Source organism: Armigeres subalbatus, chromosome 3, assembly GCF_024139115.2.
Source record: "Armigeres subalbatus isolate Guangzhou_Male chromosome 3, GZ_Asu_2, whole genome shotgun sequence".
In the NCBI taxonomy this organism is placed as follows: domain Eukaryota; kingdom Metazoa; phylum Arthropoda; class Insecta; order Diptera; family Culicidae; genus Armigeres; species Armigeres subalbatus.
In genome coordinates, this window is record NC_085141.1 from 112,788,198 (window position 1) to 112,806,227 (window position 18,030).

The 18,030-nt window shown below is 45.1% G+C and overlaps 1 protein-coding gene across 3 annotated transcripts in view; it reads left to right on the plus strand.

The window, feature by feature from the left end:
* LOC134225623 (uncharacterized) overlaps positions 1 to 18,030 on the plus strand; it is a 41,897-nt gene that overhangs the window by 5,871 nt on the left and 17,996 nt on the right. For 2 of the 3 annotated variants that reach the window (XM_062705835.1, XM_062705837.1), the window contains exon 2: positions 17,136 to 18,023. In XM_062705835.1, the coding sequence (XP_062561819.1) occupies positions 17,136 to 18,023 (888 nt within the window). Of the gene's footprint in view, positions 1 to 6,578; positions 6,661 to 17,135; positions 18,024 to 18,030 lie in introns of all 3 variants that reach the window. The other variant, XM_062705836.1, reaches the window with a different exon arrangement.

The window sequence follows — 18,030 nt, forward strand, 5'->3', positions numbered from 1 at the left end:
CCATTTGTTAGATCTATTGTGATAAAGCAGATAAGATCCTTACAAACATTGGAAGGGGATAGAGCGCTTATTCAACCAAAAATAGCCTTCTTCAGCTAAAAAACTAGCTAATGCAGCCTAAATTGTTTGTTAGGATGTGACATGGATGGCGTAGATTGTCATCCCCTTGGTGTTGTCCGTATGTTTCGCCTTCGAAGCTTTGAAGCTTTGTGACGATTATGTTTTAGTTTTTTTATAAACACTCTTTATTACTATGTCAAACAGAGTTATTTCTGCGGGACGATCTCACTATTGTCTATCCGGAAAAAATATACCGCTTTTTATACCGAAATTGGATTTTTCTCCAGATACAGGCAACTTTCCCAACTTCGGAAGTAGTGCGCTGGATTCGCCTAAAGATGCGCTTAATAACGCATCAATTAGTTTGACAAATAAAACTTCGGAAGAAAGTTCGGTTCAGAAGTCCCGACTTCCAAATTCTAACTTGGTGCTACGCCGACAATATCTTAGGAAAATATATTAAGCTCTTTTAGTGGAATGTATTAAACCGTCTAAGACGAATTAAGTACCGTCCATTTAATTCCACCAGTTAATTTTCGTTATCTTTTCAGATACGTATTTCGACCACAACTGTGTGGTCGTCTTCAGTGTCTTGTACTAAGTCGAGTCAAGTACAAGACACTGAAGACGACCACACAGTTGTGGTCGAAATACGTATCTGAAAAGATAACGAAAATTAACTGGTGGAATTAAATGGACGGTACTTAATTCGTCTTAGACGGACAATATCTTAGTTTGTTTTGTCGGCTGATGGGTAATGATGCACAAATTGATTGAATGAAGTAGGTTTATATCGTTTTTGTTGCAACCCATCAGATATGCTTGTTTGCCAAAGCCTCTTTCAGTTTATTAAGATAAATAGTTTCTTAGATCCGATCTCGCTAATTTGATTTGATTGTTTATGGATTAACCAAGTGTGTGATTGGCGATAGATATACCAATAAGAACGTGTTGCTCCCAATTGTAATTACCAACTTCTAAGTTTTATTTTCAAAACAAGTTCATTTTGAAAACTAAATGTTAGAATGTTCAAGAGTTTTAGTTTATTACATTATGTAGTTTGAATTATCAAGAACACGTATTCGTACTGTTGTTTGAATCTAAGTGTAATGGACTCGAATGTGTGACAGAATTTTTCTACTTTGTTGATGGCTAGTGTCAGCTACGAGGTTGGATAAGTTTGGAAAGTTCAGAGTACTCTTTGAATATTTTTCAACAGTCCTTTGGATAATTTAAGGTGCAATTTTGGATGGATCTTGCGAAGAGAAAATGTAATGTCATCTGCATTCAGCCAAACGCTACAATCACGAGCTATCAGATGCACCTAGCATCTTGAATAAAATGTTTTCATTTACCTTTGATTAGAAGTCTTTGACCCTTTGAAGAGTATTCCAACATAGCCGTGATTCCTGATATTATATAGTTATGAATGTGCTTTATTCCGATATGAAAGCCATTGTGAAACATAAATTACATCTTCTCGATTTGGAAACACTTATAGCGCTATGAAAAGTCGGTCAACAATGATAATGTTTCTTCCTCTGCGTTGGGACGCCCGCAAGCAGAATAGTGTTATTGTGGATCGAAATGATCACAGTTCTGCGTGGTGGGACGCCCGCATTAAAGTGTTTCTTTCTCTGCGTTGATGGGACGCCCGCAAGAAGAATAATGTTATTGTGGATCGAAATGATCACAATTCTGCGTGGTGGGACGCCCGTCCACTCAATTGATGGTGCAGTCTCGATTAGCTGATCGAAACTGTCTCATGAAATGGTTTATACACATTCGCAGCCAGTCGATCCCATATTTCCTTGCAAGTGCAAGCAGTGTAAGCATGATGGGTTGTCTATATGCGCGATGTTGAATTGCACAGATTGTAAGATATATTGATTCAATTCAACACGAAAACATTCGGGGATGATTGTGTCAAAACGAAGTGCGAATCAGTTTGCTGATTATTATTGCGGCGAACAGTCGAGACTAGAAATCTCGATTGGGTCACAACAATATGCTGGCAAAAAAAAACCAAAATTTTGTTTAAGAATGTATGGAAATTGTTTCGTTTGTTTGAGAAACTACATATCTGTTGAATCGCTGAGAATTGAAAGACCGCACCGATATTTGAACAGCTATATTTTACGTGTTTATGAGCTTCAAATCTGTAAATATGTAGTTCATCTTAGTTTAGTTTAGTTTACAATTCTAATAAGTTACTCACATTTCAGTGACGCTTTATTTTTGAATGGCCTTTCAGGTCAGCATTCAACTGCTCTATTGAGTGTGGTTAAGTATGACCCTGAATAGTTATAATTAGGCTGTATTGCATGTTCATAGTATAATTTATAATACAATTACCTTTCCTAGCTGTACAGTTATAAGATTAAGCTAGTATGTAAGTTTAGTCGTAGGTAGCAATAACAAATTATTTAGAAATTAACAATATATTTATCACACCAAACACCTTATTGCACGTGAGGTAGATTGACATTGACCTGTCATTTCTAATCGTTGACGTTCCATCTAGAGCTCCCTACTCATAGACTGGCCGCTTGCCGCCTGGCGCTCAGCCGACTGTGTTGCCAATTTTCTCGAGGTGCTTGTTGCAACATCCTCCCCCGGGTGCGGTTCACTGTCTTTGTAGACCGCAGAGTTACTCCTTACCTCGAGTACTGCCAGTTTTGATACAGGTCGGCGGAGAACTCCTCCCGCAGTTCGTACCATAGCCTGGTCGCACGTGACTATCTGACGCTTTGGTTGTTTCAATTACAATCCCTCTTTCCCAACCGTTCCGTTTGCCTTCGTCCGCAATCATCACCAGGTCTCCGTCCTGTACTGGTCTAGATTCAGTAAACCACTTGGCCTGTTTCCGGATAACGGGAAGATACTCCTTTAACCAGCGTTGCCAGAACCGATTAAGATGCAGCTGGATGTGACCCCATGTTTCTCTAGATGTACCTTGTTGATGTTTCATATCTACACATGGTTGTTTGACTCCATTCGAGCTGCCCAGCAGAAAATGGTTGGGAGTAAGAGCTTCTGATTCCGCAGAATCTAGTGGTAAGTACGTTAGCGGTCGAGTGTTAACAATGCTCTCTGCCTCCACGATAACAGTTTGCAGTTCTTCATCGTAGAGTTTTCCTTCGGTATACGCATCCCCAATCGCTAGCTTGACTGAGCGAACTAGTCGCTCCCAGGCACCACCCATGTGTGGAGCGCTTGGTGGAATAAAGGTCCACTTCGTGTGTACACTGGTGAACGTCGCCGAAACTCCTTCGTTAATTTGCTCTCGCAGTAGTTTTTCGGCTCCGTGAAAGTTTGTAGCATTGTCGCTGTAAAATTCTATCGGCGAACCACGGCGGCAGACAAATCGACGGATGCACGAAATACACGAGGCCGTTGACAGACTATACGCCATTTCAAGGTGAACAGCGCGCACCGTCAGGCAAGTGAAAAGCGCTATCCACCTCTTCACATTCGCACGGCCCTGTTTGATTAGTAGCGGGCCGAAGTAATCCACTCCAACGTAGCTGAATGGACGAACATGTATGGCTAGCCGCGATGGTGGTAGAGGAGCCATCGGAGGGATGGTCGGATGAGCGTTGCGAACCTTACAGCGTTGACAGCTTCGGCTGACCGCTTTCACCACTGAACGGAGTCTCGGTATGACGAACAGTTGGCGAACTTCGTTCACAACAGTTTCGGAATTTGCATGACGGTAGAGCCGATGATATCGTGCGACAAGAAGTTCTGTGCACGGATTCTTTCTTGGCAAGATAATTGGAAACCGCACACTGCTACTGATATGGCTGGCCGCTGAAATCCGGCTGTTTTGCCGCATTAACCCCTGTTCATCAATCATCGGCATTAGTTGATGCACCGCACTCGATCTATCTATTGCTTCCTGCTTGTTTTTCGGTAATACTTGGTTGGATTTCAACGTTGTCACCTCGTCGGGATAAACTTCCATTTGAACTTGCTTTAAGATTTGAACCTCCGCAGCATTCATCTCTTTTTGCGACAGTCGACCACTGTGTTTATCTTCCTTTTTCCTAGCGTTGCGTACAAATCGCAATACGTAAGCCATGCTATGCTGAAGCTTTTCCCATTTGGAAAATCGTTCGTACGTAATGACTGGCTCCCAAGTAGTGTGGATGAGAACTGAAGACCGAGCTTCTTCAAGTGTGTCCACTACTGAGCTTCTGGATTTCGGCCATTCATCTTCCGGAAGGAGTAAAAACTCCGGTCCAAGAAACCATTTACTGTTTCTACTAAAATAGGGTCCACTTCCCCACTTTGTTGCCTCGTCCGCCGGGTTAGACTCTGACGGAACCCATCTCCATTCGTCGGCCGTGGTTGTCTCAAGGATTTCTCCAATTCGATTGGCCACGAACGGCCGATAGTTTCTTGGGTCTGCACGGATCCATGAAAGTACGACCGAGCTATCCGTCCATAAGATTCGTTTTCTGATAGGAAACGAGTGATTTGCTTGTACGAAATTCATCATCCGCGTCCCTAGGAGACATCCTTGTAATTCTAGCTTCGGGACAGTCATCGGCTTAAGTGGCGCTACCTTTGCCTTCGCGGCGATCATAATACACTGAGGAGTTCCATTTTCACTAATTGTACGTATATACAGAGCGCAGGAGTACGCAAGCAAACTGGCATCTACGAAGACGTGGAGTTCAGCATTTCTATACGTTTGTGCTGATGCTTCGGAGAAATAGCAGCGAGGAATTTTAACGTTTGTGATGTACGAGATCATCTTGATCCACCTAGACCAGTCTGTGTACTGCTTGTCGGCGACTTCTTCATCCCATCCGGTTCCAGCCCGCCACAAGTCTTGCACCAGAATCTTTCCATGGATTATGAACGTAGCCAGTAAACCAAGCGGATCAAACAGAGACATTACGCAGCGTAACACTTGCCTCTTCGTGGGAATTCGGCCAGTTTCCAGAAGTGATTGAACTTCTTCGCTCATTTGAGTACTGAACGAGAGTTCGTCCGTTAGTGGGTCCCAAAACATCCCGAGCACACGTTCCGTATGGCTGCTCGTTGTCATCAGGCTTTTACTGTGAGCGGCTTGGGTTTCTCCAAGGTACTGCAGTACACCTTCATTGTTAGAAATCCAGTTCCTTAAATTAAATCCACCATTATCGAAAACCTGGCGAACTTCCTCTGAAATACGACATGCTTCTTCTTCTGATCCAAAGCTGTCGAGATAATCGTCTACGTATGTACCCTGCAATATGCCTTCGGCTGCTCTGGGAAAGCATTCGCTGTGCTCCCTCGCGTTCTTATTTTTCACAAATTGGGCGGACGCTGGTGAACATGTCGACCCAAATGTCGCTACGTCAACCAGGAAGATGTCCGGGTCATGATTTGGATCTTCACGCCACAGGATTCGCTGCGAATGCTTATCAGCCGCACGCATTTGTATCTGCAAAAACATCTCCTTCACATCGGCGCACACTGCAACCTTGTATTGCCGGAAACGGAATAATACTCCCATCAACGAAACCAATTGATCCGGTCCGGAACAAATAAAAATTATTATGAATAATACCATCTGGCATCACGTTGTCGTGGAACGTGCATATTTTTGTTTACATCGCATTTCCTGCCGTCCCGAGAGAGTGAGAATGAGTAAAATATTGCGTATGCCGAAGAGACTTGGGGTATGCCGGAAAAGCTATCGCTGTGACTGGAATGAGTGCTTCACCTCGTTAATTTGAATCATATAAAAGCTTTTTCAATCGAAACCCCTTTGCGGTATTACACGGCCTACGAAAATTCAAGAAAAGTTGCTCCTTGTCATAAATATCAATTAAATAATGCAGTCGTACGCGTATGGGGCCCTCCTTAGCCGTGTGGTAAGACGCGCGACTACAAAGCAAAACCATGCTGAGGGTGGCTGGGTTCGATTCCCGGTGCCAGTCTAGACAATTTTCGGATTGGAAATTGTCTCGACTTCCCTGGGCATAAAAGTATCATCGTGTTAGCCTCATGATATACGAATGCAAAAATGGTAACTTGGCTTAGAAACCTTGCAGTTAATAACTGTGGAAGTGCTCAATGATCACTAAGCTGCGAGGCGGCTCTGTCCCAGTGTGGGGATGTAATGCCAATAAGAAGAAGAAGAAGAAGAAGAAGAAGTCGTACGCATGTTAGGCCGGGAATGGAGTAAGAAACCCTATGTCGATTCCGTTACCAACCATCTCATTCCAGGGATGTTCTTGATTCGCCTAGGGTCGATAACGACTCTGACCATCGACCATCGACAGATCGAGTAGAGGTTAAAAACCACCAACATCAGTGAAAAACTTTCAGCAATTTCCATGAACTTTTAGATTCTTACATATTTGGCCAACAGTCAAATTTTAGAAGCGATTTTCTGAAATCCACATAGACTTTCTGGTACTAGATTCTTATAAAACTCTGAACAACTAAACCTTTAATTTTTTTAGGTTTTAGATTCAATTTCTTTAAATATAAAATACTGAACATTTTACATTCCTTAGTAAGGGGCGCCCAATGTAGGTTCCGTCATGGACGTTGAGAGACCACACTACGGCTCTGGACGTGATCTTCAGTAATTAGCAGGTAATTAAAAATGGTTTCGCATTTTGATCACGGCTATTGGTACGGTAACGAAAACTGCCACTGAGAAAAAGGAAACTTGAACAAATAGTATTGCCTGATTTTCTCAAAATTGCACGCGGCGTATTGGGAAACAGGTTATTCCGTGATAATAAGGATTTAAACTTTAATATTTAAGGAGAGAAATAAAACACGTTTTTATTTATACGTTTGGTTATGTTGTGTTTACATTTGATATACAGTAATGACAGTCTGCTCAAAAAGGGGTTACGACATAAGGTCGAATATGGGGATTGTTATCCTTCAACATCCCTGCTCAATTCCTATATTCTATTAGACCAAGCATCTCCCGTAACTTCACGAACGCTGCAGTCGGTAATCCCTTCGTTAGAATGTCGGCTAGTTGATCCTCAGAACGAACGTATTCCAAATGAATGCTCCGATTCTTAATCAGGTCACGAATGAAATAGTACTTGACTTCTACATGCTTCATCCTTCTGCTGTCGCGAGGTTCCTCCGCTACTCGTACACAAGATTGATTATCCTCATAGTAAGTAATCGGACGATCAATTTTGATTCCCAAATCGGTTAGAAGACGAACTAACCATATTCTTTCACAAGCGGCTGTACATAGTGCGACGAACTCTGCTTCTGTTGAAGAAAGGGATACGGTTGGCTGTTTCCGAGTTAGCCAAACACTCGTGCTCCCGAAAATCTTGAACAAATATCCGGTCATATAACGCCTATCGTTCACGTCGTTTGCCCAGTCTGCGTTGCTGAAGGCAGCCAGGGCCATTTCTCGATCGTCACCACGAAACTCCAACACCAGGTTCAACGTTCCTTTAACGTACCTCAAGATCCTTTTCAGGTGCACCCAGTGCTCTTCTGTTGGACAGCTTTGATACTGGCTCATGTAGTTCACAGAAGCTGATAAATCAGGTCTGCTTGCAAGGGTCACGTATATCAAGCAACCCACTAATTCACGGTAGGGCTTATCGGTACGTCGACTTTCTTCTCCTTTCTGCAACTTAAGATGACATTCAATCGGTGTGGACACCGGTCGGCACTCGTCCATGCCAAATCGCTTCAACAATTCCTTCAAATATGCCTGTTGACCAATTCGCATAATCCTTCCGTCCACATCGCGCTCGATGTGTATGCCAAGGAAGTTGCTCACAGCACCCAAGTCCACCATCTCAAACTCTTTTGATAGGAGCGATTTTACTATTCGGATCACCTTCAAATTATGGCCGACGATTAGAATATCGTCCACATAAAGAACGAGGAACACCTTCTCCAGATTCCCGAATGTACAGGCATGGATCGTTGTCACTGCGCTTGAATCCAATACTGGTCACGAACCGGTGAAACCGGTCGTTCCAGGCTCGCGAAGCTTGCTTTAGGCCATAAATAGACCGATTCAAACGGCACACCAGGTCTGATCCCTGCTGAAACCCTTCTGGTTGGACCATATATATTTCCTCTTCCAATTGACCATTTAGGAAGGCGGTCCGGACATCCATCTGATGCACTAATAGTCGTTGCTGATTTGCTACTGCTAATACCGCTCGTAGGGTATTCAGCCTGGCCACAGGCGCATATGTTTCGGTATAGTCATACCCATAGCGCTGAGTGAACCCACGGGTCACCAATCTTGCCTTGTAGCGGTCCGGTTCTCCATTTGCACCATGTTTTACCTTAAAAACCCATTTGCAAGATATCGGCTTCCTCCCAGCAGGCAACTGCATCAGCGTCCATGTTCGATTACGAGTCAATGAATCCATCTCTTCCTGCACGGCCTTCTGCCATTTAGGCCAATCGTCGCGTTTCTGCATTTCCTGCAAGGTATCCGGAAGATCCTCAACAAATCCGATAGCACTCAAAGCAAATCCAGCAAAGTCCATTTCGAAATCCTTGTGCCACACTGGAGGCTTCAGAATACGACGACTTCGCTCCACCAGTTCCGGCTCTTCATTCGCTTCTTGATCATCCTCTAAAACTTCATCATCGTCGCAGCTTGTGAATCCATAGAACTCTTCATCACTCGCGTGTACTTCACCTTCCGACAACCGCTCTTGATGATCGGGTGTGCCACCAGACACTTCGGTAATAACACTATCTAACGAATCATTTGACTCACAACGATGAATGCTTAAGAGGTCGTTGCACACTTGTTGCTCCTTATGAGCAAAAACAGTACCACCGCCATCGCTATCGATTCTCTCGTCGAAGACCACATCTCGAACGATCACCACCTTCATAATCTTCGGATTGAATACACGGAACCCATTCTTGGCATACCCAACGAATGTACCTTTCCACGATTTACTATCGAGCTTCTTCCTGTGCTCCTTGGGAATATGGCAGTGCGCAATACAACCAAATACGCGCAAGTTGGAGATATCTGGCTTCGATCCACTCCACAGCTCGAATGGCGTCTTTTTACACTCTATCGCGTTCGCCGGAATCCGATTTGTTAAGTAGGCAGCAGTTTCAATCGCTTCACTCCAAAACCCCTTACTGATTCCGCATTGGGCGAGCATCGAACGAGCTTTTTCAACCAAGGTGCGGTTCATGCGCTCGCTGACCCCATTTTGTTCCGGCGTATAGGGCACGGTATACTCCACCTGTATGCCCTTGTAGCGACAAAACTTGACGAACGCGTTGCTTCCGTACTCGCCACCATTATCACAGCGAATACGAGAAATTTTCTGGCCAAACTGCGCCTCTGCAACAGCCGTGTATTCTTCGAAACACTGTAGTACTTGATCTTTCGTCGCAATAGGGTACACTTTCACGAAACGACTCCAATCATCAATAAAGGACACGAAGTACCTTGCACCATGATGACTTATGGGAGTGACCGGTCCACAAACGTCGGTATGCACCAACTCGAGAACTCGCGACGAACGCTTCCTGACGTGTGCCTTTTCGTAAGGCTTCCGGGTTTGCCGACCCTCGCCGCGCAATTCACAAACTACGACGGATTCACTGTTCTTCTTCTTCAGAGTTTTGTCCATTCCTTCGACCATTTCGTTTTAACCAGGCACAGCAAGTTCTTCTGGCTCAGATGCCCATACCGACGATGCAACAATTCGTCACATTTACGAATCTCACCGCACGAGTACAGTGACGACGCTTTGGTCAACTTGTCAACTGCATAGAAATCAAGTTCGTACAACAAATGTCCACGTTTACCAACCGCGACCACTTTCGAATCGTTTAAGATTTTACCGTTCCGTTTTGAAAACGACTGACATTCCCGCACTTTCAACTTTTCTTACTGAGAATAAGTTGCACCGTGCTTCGGGCACGTAGAGCACATCTTTACTTGACATTCAATCTTCTTTTTATCAACGACGGAATTTACGACGATAGTTCCCGAATACTTGGCGACGACACTTTCACCGTTCTTCACAACAGCAATTTCCATTGGTTGCTCCAACCGACGGAGATGTACAAAAGTTCTCGATTGTTCACTATGTGTTCCGATGCGCCCGAATCCACGAACCATTGGATTTTATTGATCGCACACGCTTTTTCAACACCGACGAAGCACACACCCTTACTTTCCCTGGTGAAATGAGCAGTCGGCTTCGGTTTCTGCTTCTCTTTCGCTTTTTCCTTATCCGGGCACTCCAGCTTTATGGCCAACTTTCTGACAGTAAAAACACTTGAATTTCTTCCGTTTACCGGAAAACTTTCCTTTTGGATTGGTACTGAACGCCGCCGAGTCCTGTTTTGCCATCGTACTAGCACCACCGGATGCATTCTGCTTTATTTCTTGGTCCAGCAGCCGGCATTTCACAAAATCCAACGTGAGCATTTGCTGCGGCAGCGACTCCATCGTCGTCACAACAGTTGAATACTCTTCACCCAGGCTGAGCAGCAATCCACAGACAACATCCACATCAGCCATCACCGCTCCGATTTCGCGCAGCTGCCGAACGAGCGATTCATATTTCATAAAATGTTGCTGCAACGATCCGCCCTCGTGTTTGAGCTCCTTCAGCTGTCGACTCAGATGCATTCTTTTCGCAACGCTTTTACGATCGAACACACGGGATAGTGCACTCCAGATTGCTTTTGGCGTATCGTGCCCCTGCACATACTCGATTTGACTGTCACATATCCGCGAAACGATGAGCGATTTGCATTTGCGCTCCCGCTTTTTCACCTTGTCCATCTCCTTATCCTTGCGATCCTTTTCCTGTGCCGTGTCCTCTGGTTTGACGACCAGATCATTCCGCTCTCGTGCCTCCGTCGTGATGAAATCCAGAAGATCGTGTTCTTCCAGAACTACCTCCATCCGATACTTCCACGTCGAAAAGTTGGTCCCGTCAAACAGGTGCACACATCCTTTTCCTCCTCCATTTCTCACGGATTCTACGTTTCCCGACCGATAAACACTACCGAACCGATAACTCGCGTAAACCTGGGCCAATAACCTATTGGGAAACAGGTTATTCCGTGATAATAAGGATTTAAACTTTAATATTTAAGGAGAGAAATAAAACACGTTTTTATTTATACGTTTGGTTATGTTGTGTTTACATTTGATATACAGTAATGACAGTCTGCTCAAAAAGGGGTTACGACATAAGGTCGAATATGGGGATTGTTATCCTTCAACACGGCGAACCCTTCACGATTGGTACCGCCGCGCTTTCTGCACCCCGTTTACTTGATTCTTATGGGTGAATAACATTGCGGTGTATCGTTTGGCGCGGCCGTGCCTTTCGACAAAAGATATTTTAGTTACTAGATAAAGATTGTCGCTACTGTTCCCTTTGTTCTGCTGTCCGAAACATGTGTGGTACATACCTGTCAAATCGTATGGATTTTCCATCTTTGACATTTAGCTCCCCTATCCTCGCCAGCAAAAGATGTTTCGGACAGCGACGACAGCGACAATCTTTATCTAGTAACTAAAATATCTTTTCTTTCGACAGTCATTCGCCGCGTGAAGTTTTGTGCAAGTACCCATTTGGGAACATTACAAACGCCGCGCAGTATATCATATCCAGAAAATCTGACAATAGGAACTTTCACATGATAGCTGCCGGTGGAAGAATAATGGTATGGAGTCTTCGTTCTTCGATGTCGTCATTACGACGAAAGCGTTTCCCGATGAAAACAAATCCTATCCCCACCGTGCGCGTGCAAGAGAAACATGATTAACACGTACGTCCCCAACCCCCATTTTACGACAAAACTCAAAATTCAAAACCACGCTGCTCAGCCAATTTCTAACGGATTTTCAAGCAATCTTCTGGAATCGATCACAAAATTCCTATAGTTGAAGGAACCGAGGTCAATTTTTTTGCTATGGCCATGGTTCCGGAGATATTCCGGGGAGTACTGGGGTTACCTCCCTCCCGGAAAAAATGGTCACTGGCAGATCGGCTTCGAAATCCATCGTGCGACATGTCAAACTTCATGATTTTGCAAAATAAGTACACTGGAGTACATTTCAACGACTTTCGATCGAATTGGCCACCCACCGGGTGCTTCCAGGGCCTGGTTCCCTTGGGGAAGTGGCCAATATCCGTCCAATCTTGGAACCCATCTTGCGACATATCAAACTTCATAATTTTGCAAAACAAGAACACTGGAGTACATTTCGGCGACTTTCGATCGAATTGGCCACCTACCGGGTGCTTCCAGGGCCTGGTTCCCTTGGGGAAGTGGCCAATATCCGCCCAATCTTGGAACCCATCTTGCGACTTATCAAACTTCATGATTTTGCAAAACAAGTACAATGGAGTACATTTCGGCGACTTTCGGTCGAATTGGCCACCCTCCGGGTGCTTCCAGGGTCTGGTTCCCTTAGGGAAGTGGCCAATATCCGTCCAATCTTGGAACCCATCTTGCGACATATCAAACTTCATGATTTTGCAAAACAAGTACACTGGAGTACATTTCGGCGACTTTCGGTCGAATTGGCCACCCTCCGGGTGCTTCCAGGGCCTGGTTCCCTTGGGGAAGTGGCCAATATCCGTCCAATCTTGGAACCCATCTTGCGACATATCAAACTTCATGATTTTGCAAAACAAGAACACTGGAGTACATTTCAACGACTTTCGATCGAATTGGCCACCCACCGGGTGCTTCCAGGGCCTGGTTCCCTTGGGGAAGTGGCCAATATCCGTACAATCTTGGAACCCATCTTGCGACATGTCAAACTTCATGATTTTGCAAAACAAGCACACTGGAGTACATTTCGGCGACTTTCGATCGAATTGGCCACCCTCCGGGTGCTTCCAGGGCCTGGTTCCCTTGGGGAAGTGGCCAATATCCGTCCAATCTTGGAATCCATTTTGCGGTATGTCAAACTTCATGATTTTGCAAAACAAGTACACTGGAGTACATTTCGGCGACATTCGATCGAATTGGCCACCCTCCGGGTGCTTCCAGGGCCTGGTTCCCTTGGGGAAGTGGCCAATATCCGTTCAATCTTGGAACCCATCTTGCGACATGTCAATCTTCATGATTTTGCAAAACAAGTATACTGAAGTCCATTTCGGTGATTTTCGATCGAATTGGCCACCTTCCGGGTACTTCCAGGTAGACCTGTGCGCTGATTGATACTTTACCGGCGGTGGCGTGATAGATCATTTTCAGGCAGCGGCGGCGGCGTCACGCCGTTAGTGATCAGCGGTGGAGTGGATCGGCGTAAACCAGTTCAAGCGCCAAAATTTCTTTAGAAATTTATCAAGGAATTCTTCCAGAAGTTCCTCCACTAGTTTTTTTTAAAAAGATCGTCAAGAAATTCCTTTGGACATTTCTCCGTAAGTGCCTCTGGGAAGTTACTCCAGAAACTCCTCTTGGATTTCGTCTGGAAGTTCCTTCAGGAATTCCTCCGGAAGCTCTTCTAGGAATTCATCTGGAAGTTCCTCCAGGAGTTCCTCCGGAGGTTCCTCCGAGAATTCCTCCGGTAGTTTCTCCAGGAATTCCTCCGAAGGTTTCTCCATGAATTCTTCCAGAAGTTCCTCCAGGAATTGCTCCGGAAGTTCCTCCAGGACTTCCTCTGGAAACTGGAATTGACCACCTAGAATTCCAGGAATTTCTGGAGGATTTTCCGGATGAATTCCTGGAGGAATTTCCGGGGGAATTCCTGGTGGAGCATATTGGATAAATCCTGAAGGAACGTTCGGAAGAATTCCCGGAGGAACTTCGGCAGGAATTCCTGAAGGAACTTCCGGAAGAATTCCGGTACGAATTTCCGGAGGAATTACTGAAGGAACTTCCGGAGGAATTACTAGAAAAACTTCCGGAAGTACTGGGGGAACTTCCGGAGGAATAAATGTAGGAACTTCTAGAGGAATTACTGGAGGAATTCCTGGAGAAACTCCCGGAGGAATAACTGGAGGAACTTCTTGGAGGAACTTCCGGAGGAACTCCTGGAGGAACTTCGGGAGGAATTCCTGGAGGAACTTCCGAAGGAGTTCCTTGAAGAACTCCTGGAGGAATTCCTGAAAGAACTTCTGGAGGAATTCCTGGAGGAACTTCGGGAGGAATTCCTGGAGGAAATTCCGGAGGAATTCCTGGAAGAAATTCCGAAGGAATTCCTGGTGAAACTTCCGGAGTAATTCCTGGAGGAACTTCTGGAGGAACTCATGGACGAACTTCCGGATGAATTCCTGGAGGAACTTCCGGAGGAACTTAGGAAAGAATTCCTGGAAGAATTCCTGGAAGAACTTCCGGAGGAATTCCTGGAGGAACTTCCGGAGGAATTCCTGGAGGAACTTCCGGAGGAATTCCTGGAAGAACTTCCGGGGGAATTCCTGGAGGAACTTCCGGGGGAATTCCTGGAGGAACTTCCGGAGGAATTCCTGGAGGAACTTACGGAGGAGTTCCTGGAGAAACTTCCGGAGGAATTCCTGGAGGAACTTCCGGAGGTGTTCCTGGAGGAACTTACGGAGGAATTCCTGGAGGAACTTCCGTAGGAATTCCTGGAGGAACTTCCGTAGGAATTCCTGGAGGAACTTACGGAGGAGTTCCTGGAGAAACTTCCGGAGGAATTCCTGGAGGAACTTCTGGAGGTGTTCCTGGAGGAACTTCCGTAGGAATTCCTGGAGGAACTTCCGTAGGAATTCCTGGAGGAACTTCCGTAGGAATTCCTGGAGGAATTTCCGTAGGAATTCCTGGAGGAACTTCCGTAGGAATTCCTGGAGGAACCCCCGTAGGAATTCCTGGAGGAACTTCCGTAGGAATTCCTGGAAGAACTTCCGTAGGAATTCCTGGATGAACTTCCGTAGGAATTCTTGGAGGAACTTCCGTAGGAATTCCTGGAGGAACTTCCGTAGGAATTCCTGGAGGAACTTCCGTAGGAATTCCTGGAGGAACTTCCGTAGGAATTCCTGGAGGAACTTCCGTAGGAATTCCTGGAGGAATTCTTGGAAAAGCTTCCTAAAGGAACTTCCAGACGAAATCCGGGAGGAGTATCTGGAATAATTTCCCAGAGGCACTTATGGAGAAATATCTGGAGGAATGTCCAAAGCAATTTCTTGTCGATCTTTTGAAAAAACTCGTAGAGGAACTTCTGGAAGAATTCCTGGAGATACTTCTGAAGAAATTTTGGCGCTTGAAACTGGTTCACGCCGAACCACGCCCCCGCCAATCACCAAAGGCGTGATGCTGCCACGCCGCCGCCACTGGCTGCAAATGATCTATCAGGCCAACACCAGTAAAATATCAATCAGCGCATGGATGTACCCGGAAGGTGGCCAATCCGATCGAAAACTACCGAAATGGATTCCAGTGTGCTTGTTTTGCAAAATCATGAAGTTTGATATGCCGCAAGATGGGATGCCGCAAGATTCGATCGAAAATCGCCGAAATTTACTCCAGTGTACTTGTTTTGCAAAATCATGAAGTTTGATATGTCGCAAGATGGGTTCAAAGATTGGACGGATATTGGCCACTTTCCCAAGGGAACCAGGCCCTGGAAGCACCCGGTGGGTGGGCAATTCGATCGAAAGTCGCCGAAATGTACTCCAGTGTACTTGTTTTGCAAAATCATGAAGTTTGACATGTCGCAAGATGGATTCCAAGATTCAACGAAAATTGGCCACTTCCCCAAGGGAACCAGGCCCTGGAAGCACCCGGAGGGTGGCCAATTCGATCGAAAATCGCCGAAATGTACTCCAGTGTACTTGTTTTGCAAAATCATGAAGTTTGACATGCCGCAAGATGGGTTCCAAGGTTGAACGGATATTGGCCACTTCCTCAAGGGAACCAGGCCCTGGAAGTACCCGGAGGGTGGCCAATTCGATCGAAAATCGCCGAAATGTACTCCAGTGTACTTGTTTTGCAAAATCATGAAGTTTGACATGCCGCAAGATGGGTTCCAAGATTGAACGGATATTGGCCACTTCCCCAAGGGAACCAGGCCCTGGAAGCACCCGGAGGGTGGCCAATTCGATCGAAAGTCGCCGAAGTGTACTCTAGTGTACTTGTTTTGCAAAATCATGAAGTTTGACATGTCGCACGATGGATTTCGAAGCCGATCTGCCAGTGACCATTTTTTCCGGGAGGGAGGTAACCCCAGTACTCCCCGGAATATCTCCGGAACCATGGCCATTGCACAAAAATTAACCTCGGTTCCTAAAACTGTAGGAATTTTGTGATCGATTCCAGAAGATTGCTTGAAAATCCGTTAGAAATTGGCTGAGCTGCATGGTTTTGAATTTTTAGTTTTGTCGTAAAATGGGGGTTGGGGACGTACGTGTTAACGTCAGCAAGCCTTATTGTCAGGCCAGCATTGTATTAAATTGCGATTTGTATTGTCTATCCGGAATAAATTTATACCGAAGTTGGATTTTTCTCCAGATACAGGCAACTTTCCCAACTTCGGAAGTAGTGCGCTGGATTCGCCTAAAGATGCGCTAAACAACGCATCAATTAGTTTGATGCTTATCAATAAAACTTCAGCAGAAAGTTCGGTTCGGAAGTCCCTACTTCCGAATTCTAAGTTGGTGCTACACCGACAATATCAATGGCTACCAGCAAGCCAGTTTTCTTTACACTCTTGCACCAAAAGATATTAGTGCTGTCCAATGAGAACTCGAAGTAGCTCGAAGTTTCTCCCTGTCCTGCTCATGCCCATTTGTTGACAAAAAAGAACGAGTAGGACGGGAACAACTTCGAGCTACTTCGAGCTGCTCATTGGACAGCATTATTTTAGTTACTAGATAAAGATTGTCGCTGTCGTCGCTGTCCGGAACATCTTTTGCTGGCGAGGATAGGGGAGCTAAATGTCAAAGAAGGAAAATCCATACGATTTGACAGGTATGTACCACACATGTTTCGGACAGCAGAACAAAGGGAACCGAAGCGACAATCTTTATCTAGTAACTAAAATATCTTTTCTTGCTCCACTCTTACACTCTGCACCAATTTAATTGGAAATGATATACAAGCCCAGCGTAGAATTTCTTCGTCAAAATAACTAAAACAATATTTTATTCCCTCAGGTTCTGGAGCACATTCTGTCCTTATTACCGTTGGATGCTTGGAAGCAAGCGACTTTGGTGTGTCACAAGTGGAAAGCGTTGTGTTCCACTCGAAAATGTATGGCGAAGGTTCTTTTGAAATTGGAACCCTCAGAACAGGAAGTATCCGAAATTTTCCACCACATGCTCTTAAGTGATCGCAAATACCAGCACGTTCTTTTCCGAGGAGAGGACGACGAACACGATGTGCTCCCCACCATTTTGGAAAAGTTCAAACTGAATTTGGAAAGCTTATGTATTAAAAGCTATTATGAATCCATGTTGACGGTGAGCCTGGGCTATTTGCAAAAGTTATTTTGCTGTCTCACGATGCTGAAAGAACTACGCATTCAAACGATGGTTGATTACGAAGATGATGCATTTGACGTCCCGGATAAAATTGAGCTATCGAAAATGCCATGTCTTCGTGTTCTGTACTTAGAAACTAGTTCGTTGGAAGCAGCATGTTTTGACTGGATCAAAATTGCGCCACACCTTGAACGCTTGTACCTTCCTCAGAGCTCAACGTGCAGCAATTTCAAAGCTTTGATGAGCTTCTATGGACCGCAGCTCTCAAGTCTTGGAATTAGCATGGGGGGTGATCGAAGCTGCTGCGTTGGAGAAACTAAATTAGATTTCCCTAAAGTGCGGAAATTGACAATAGTATGCTGGACAGGAATAGGACTTACTCCAACAGCCCGGTTGATCAAATCATTCACAAATCTCCACGAACTTTCGCTGGGGCATCACATATCAGAGGAAACGCTATCAATGTTAGCAGAATCTCATCCATCCCTGGTTGTGCTTCGACTGTTCGATACACTGCCTGAAAATGGATGGCAAATCATTTCAAAACTTCCCAATTTAGAGGTATGTG